The 5,856-nt window shown below is 39.2% G+C and overlaps 1 protein-coding gene across 1 annotated transcript in view; it reads right to left on the bottom strand.

The window, feature by feature from the left end:
• The window catches only part of TMCC1 (transmembrane and coiled-coil domain family 1), a 192,024-nt gene extending 186,742 nt beyond the window's left edge, over nucleotides 1–5,282 (bottom strand). The window contains exon 1 of the mRNA XM_080809067.1: nucleotides 4,589–5,282. Within this exon, the coding sequence (XP_080665193.1) occupies nucleotides 4,589–5,155 (567 nt within the window). The 5' untranslated portion in view covers nucleotides 5,156–5,282. The remainder of the gene's footprint in view (nucleotides 1–4,588) is intronic.
• Between the last annotated feature and the right edge of the window lie 574 nt (nucleotides 5,283–5,856).

Below are 5,856 nucleotides of genomic sequence, written 5' to 3'. Positions count from 1 at the left end.
ACCCTGGGATCATGACCTGAGCCGAAGGCAGAGGCTTTAACCCACTGAGCCACCCAGGCACCCCCAAATCTGAATTAAAAAAGAATCTAGCTTAAAGGCCAAGGGACTACTTTGAAAACTTGACTGGTTATGTGGCAAATGGCTAAGGCAGACGTCGGTGGCTTTCAAACACAACGGATATACTGGAAAATAAATTCCACATTTGTCTTAGGGTTATGTTTGTACACAGGTAAATGTACATGCACGTCTATAAGAATGTTAACATATATGGACAGAAATATCAGTGTACTGGGACGCCTGGGTGGTTCCGTTGGTTAAGTGACCGCCTTCGGCTCAGGTCATGATCCTGGACTCCTCAGATGAGTCCCGCGTCAGGCTCCCTGCTCAGTGGGAAGTCCACTTCTCCCTCTGACCCTCCCCCCCATGCTCTCTCTCTCTCTGCCTCTCTCATTCTCTCTCAAATAAATACATCTTTAAAAAAAAAAGAAAGAAATATCAGCATACTTAAACAATTATCACCAGTATTAAAACATTTCATCCTCAGACAGTTGAGTTAAAAAAAAAAAAAAGACACAAAAATACAGAAGCCACTGGGCCGCCTGGGTGGCTCTGTGGGTTAAAGGCTCTGCCTTTGGCTCAGGTCATGATCCCAGAGTCCTGGGATCGAGCCCTGCATCGGTCTCTCTGCTCAGTGGGGAGCCCGCTCTCCTCCTCTCTGCCTGCCTCTCTGCCTACTTGTGATCTCTGTCTGACAAACAAATAAAATCTTAAAAAAAAAAAAATACAGAAGCCAGTATTTAGAATTTGAAACAATCACTCTCTCTTACTAACATAAAACAGAGTAGGTCTCCAGACTAATCTCCACTTAATCAACTTGCTATATCACTCTTAAATTTTCCATTTTCTCTGAAAGATATGCAGACTTTATATTCATAGGATAATCAATGTTCATGGCTGGTACACTTTCATATACATCATGCTCCCACATCATTTTGTTATATTCACTATAATTAAACAGTTTCATTAAATACTATATAAATCAATAAGATAAGAGTATAAAAAGGGCTATTTCATGAAAACTAAGGTGCTTTGGAAAGACTCAAGAAAAGCACATTTTTAAAAAAGCACAATTTTTTTAAAACGAAGTTAAAGTGGGCAAGGCTTTCAAGAGATTATTAAAATCTGAGTCTGGGGAAAAAAAATCTAAGAGTCTTTCCCATGCTGCTTCCCAAGTGTTACCAGGTTATCACTCCACTTTATAAAAATTTTTTAAATGGAAATTATAGTCCATGCAATGAGCACAAGAAAGGTATAGAAGCCTAACCAGTAGGTTTGTATTTTAAAAAGTTAAGGCATTGGTTTTAAGTTAAAGTAATTAAAAATAGAACTACCATTGGATCCAGTAACTGCACTCCTAGGTATTTCTTCAAAGAATACAAAAATACTAATTTGAAAACATATAGGCACCCCTATGTTTATTGCAGCATTGTTTACAATAGCCAAGTAATGGAAGCAGCCCAAGTGACCACTGACAGATAAATGGATATAGAAGATATGGCATAAACACACGATGGAATATTATTCAATCATTAAAAAAAGAATGAAATCTTGCCACCTGCAACAACATGAACTATCTAGACAGGATAATGCTTAGCAAAATAAGTCAGTCAGAGAAAGACAAACAGCAAATCATTTCACTCATACATGGAATTTAAGAAACAAAAGAACAAAGGGGGAAAAAACCAAACTCTTAACTATAAAGAACAGTTGGTTGCCAGAGGGGGTGGGGAGGTACAGGTGAAACAGGGGAAGGTGATTAAGAATACATTTATCTTGATTAGCACTGAGTAATATATGGAATTGTTGAATCACTAAATTGTACACCTGAAATTAATGTAACACTGTATATTAACTACACTGGAATTGAAATTTTTAAAAATCAAATTGGTGGGTTTTACCGTAAATACATGTATTAAAGAAACAATTTTTTAAAATGTTCTCCCTTGACTCTCTATGAAGCTGTTGTTGTTGTTGTTGTTTTAAGATTTTATTTATTTGAGAGTGAATAGAGAAATCATGGGGACAGGGGAACACAGGTACAGAGAGAGAGGGAGGGCTAAGCACACTCCCTACTAAGCAGTGACCCCAACTCAGGGTTCAATCCCAGGACCCTGGGATTGTGACCTTAGCCGAAGGCAGACGCTTAACCACTGAGCCACACAGGCACCCCTCTATGAAGTTTTTCAAAACAATATAAATGCATACAATACGCTTTACTTATAATTTTCTTTTTAACATAAAAGTCTGTAATCCCAGAACCACTAGTAAAAAAAAATTCTTAGGGACGCCTGGGTGGTGCAGTCAGTTAAGCATCCAACTCTCGGTTTCAGCTCAGGTCATGATTTCAAGGTTGTGAGATGGAACTCAGCATCAAGCTCCATGCTCAGCATGGAGTCTGCCTGAGACTCTCTCTCTCCCCCTCTGCACCTCTCCCCCGCCCCATGCTTGAGCATGCACGAGCATGCTTGCTCATTCGCTTGCTCGTGTTCTAAAATAAATAAATCTTGGAAAAAAAAATGTCTTCATGTTCTCTGGTACAGATTAAGACGAATTATATAGTTGCACTGTTAGTTTTTACTGTCAACATTTGTGTCCTTTGTCAATGACCAAATATCTTTTTTATTTCAAAGATAACTATGATGCACATAAATATGTATTACTTTTCTGCATTTATACCTTTAATTTTAATGATCTGAATCTTTATTCTCCTGATTCTGTTATTCTGGTAGATATGTTATCTGGATAGGCTTAACTTCTTGAAGTGATTTACCCTCCATTACTTGTTTGCTTGTTTTTAGTGTCACATTTAAATAGGAGAGGTTTAAAGGTACGTGATTCAATATTTGGATTTCCAGGCTAAATGTCCAGTAAAATTAATTTACCTGTGCCAGAAACAAACACAGAATGAAAGCAATTGACCAATCAAAACCTGAAGAAATACATAAAAGTAAAGCCAAAAGACAACAAGATGGCAACTTATAGGGCAGACCTGGACCATGAATGTGTTGTTTGACTTCCATAATATGTCAAAAATCAAGAGAGTACTAAGCTATCTTTCAAGTTTCTCTTGAAAAATAAGAAGGCCTGGCAAAACTGGGCTAATAGTCCTGAATCACAACAATCAGGTAAAGCTAAGAAGATACTGCCCCTTTAGACAGCACTTAAATAACTCTTCAGTTTGTCCAAGTCACGTGACATGAGTTTACTCATTGTCATTACCTGCCCCACTACATGTATGTGTTTTCAAACCCTAGAGCTATTTCTTCTATATGCCTCAACTAACCATAACTAAGACAGGAAGTGAAAGTTATATGAAAAGAGTTTCCCCTAAATTTGTTAAGCCTAGTTGTCCCATCCAGGCAGACCTAAAAAACCTGTTTATGAAGAGTAAATTACAGGGGTGCCTGGGTGGCTCGGTCGGTTAAGCATCGGACTCTTGGTCTCAGCTCAGGTACTGATCTCAAGATCATGAGATAAAGCCCCACGTCAGGTTCCATGCTCAGTGCAGAGTCTGCTTGACTCTCTCCCTCCCCCGCTACCCCTCCCCCCATTCATGCACTCATGGTCTCTCAAAAAATTTTAAAAATCTTTAAAAAGATATAAGAATGCATATGCTCTGCCTCAGAATGTAAATATATATTGAATGCTGATGAGGTGGTACAGTGTATATGAAAATTACAAGCAATTTAGTATCTATCTGTGCTTTGCACAGAAAAACCCAGATTCTAGAACTTTTTTTGCCTTCATTAATGTTAGAAAGTCAAATCATGAGCAAAACCAAAACAAGAACAAAGCAACTTTGCTCCTCTACCATAAAAGTAAGCCTTTTAACATAAAAAACACATGAAAGATACTGAAGATTTTAGCAAAACAGTAAAATAAGGTATACCAATATGTTAGGAAGCAAACAGGAATATAATTATAAGCATCCAGTCATTAGCCAGAATAAATATATTTTTAAAGATTTTATTTATTGGGGCACCTGGGTGGCTCAGTGGGTTAAGCCTCTGCCTTCGGCTCAGGTCATGATCCCAGGGTCCTGGGATCGAGTCCCGCATCGGGCTCTCTGCTCAGCAGGGAGCCTGCTTCCTCCCTCTCTCTCTGTCTGCTTCTCTGCCTACTTGTGATCTCTGTCTATCAAATAAATAAAATAAAATCTTTAAAAAAAAAAAGATTTTATTTATTTATTTGACAGAGACAGATCACAAGCAGGCAGAGCAGCGAGCAGAGAGAAAGGGGGAAACAGGCTCCCTGCTGATCAGAGAGCCCGATGTGGGGCTCGATCCCAGGACCTTGAGATCATGACCTGAGCTGAAAGTAAAGGCTTAACCCACTGAGCTACCAGGCACCCCAGCCAGAATAAATATTATCACCTCATTTATTTAATGAAAAAAATAAATAAAACTATTTTTTACCACAACTTTGAGGTACTTGCTGAGATATCACTTTTTAGTTACCAAAGATAAGTGTGGAGAATCCTCACTCGAAGAACTGTAGGTTGGAGAAAAAGGAAATCTAGCAGACTTACCCGCTCTGCAGTTGCCTCATCCCCTGGCAGACATGCAGCAGCAGCAGCACAAGCTATTTCCATCATAGCAGAACTGGTTGGAGCATCAGTTGTGGATGAAGACCTGGGTCGGCCTGACTGCATAACAGTTGCCATCTCCTGGCCAGATTTCCTGTTGATTTGGGGACTTCCCTTTGGGGCCTCTGGTTTGCCCCGCCTACTATGTAAGCTCGTCCCCCTCTTCATCTTGGGTGGCACTCGGATCTGCTGCAGGACACGATTCAGAGCTGTGGGGTGGGTGGGGACACCATCAATCTCAGCACATGCGTTCTGGCTTTCCAGATCCATTTCAGGTTCTGGATCTGCCTGAATTTGTTGCACATCGTGTGGAGACACTGATGACCTCCTGCGCTGGTGCTGGAAGAGATGCTTCAAGCCTTGGCCAATCACATTAATGTTCTCCAAAGCATTGTGGGTCATTTTAGACAACTTTTGTTCTGATTCTGTCTGCCTTCTGGCCTCTGCATCTTGGGATTTGCCTCCAGGATCAGGGTCCTCATATAACTGTTCACTGCCTGAAGGCTCCATCAGTAGATTTAATACGCTTATTTGCAAACTCAAAAACTTTATAACACACCAAGACTGTCAAATTAGGTAGGCATTTGCTTCAACAGTAACTACACATGCAGCTGTGAGACGGAGGCTTCATGCCTATCTAATGTTAAAAAAAAAAAAGAAAGAAAGAAAGAAAGAAAGAAAAGAAAAGAGCCTCTTATTATAAATCCATGCAAAGTCTCCAGTGTTAAAGAAAAACATGCCACTAGCCAAACACATAGGCACTATCATTAAACAATCTTTAACAAGAAGATTAAAAGACAGTTTTCTAGATGGTGGGTAATGATTATTTTCTAGAATAGGAGAAAAAGTTCAGAAACAAGTACACAGCATATGAAAACAGCAGTGTTTAAAAAAAAATCCCTACAAGTTTCAATATATGAAGAATCGGATACTAGAGGAGTCATCCTGGAATGGAAACCACAATAACAGTTGACAGAACAGCCATTACTTGGGAAATCAAGAGGGAACAGACCATTCAATAGGCACAGTATAGCTGAGACAATTTAATTCCTCTCACTCATAAACACAGTTAATTATCCATATGTTGAAACTCAGCAAAGTAAATTCAAAGAATAATAGTGAGAAGTGGATATCCTAAACCAACTGTATATGGATTTTAGTGGAAAAGAGGAATTTCTTGGTATCATTCATATTTATCAAGTTCACTGGTA

This window comes from Martes martes (assembly GCF_963455335.1).
Source record: "Martes martes genome assembly, chromosome: 1".
NCBI lineage: Eukaryota > Metazoa > Chordata > Mammalia > Carnivora > Mustelidae > Martes > Martes martes.
This window is presented reverse-complemented; position numbering and strand designations above follow the sequence as displayed.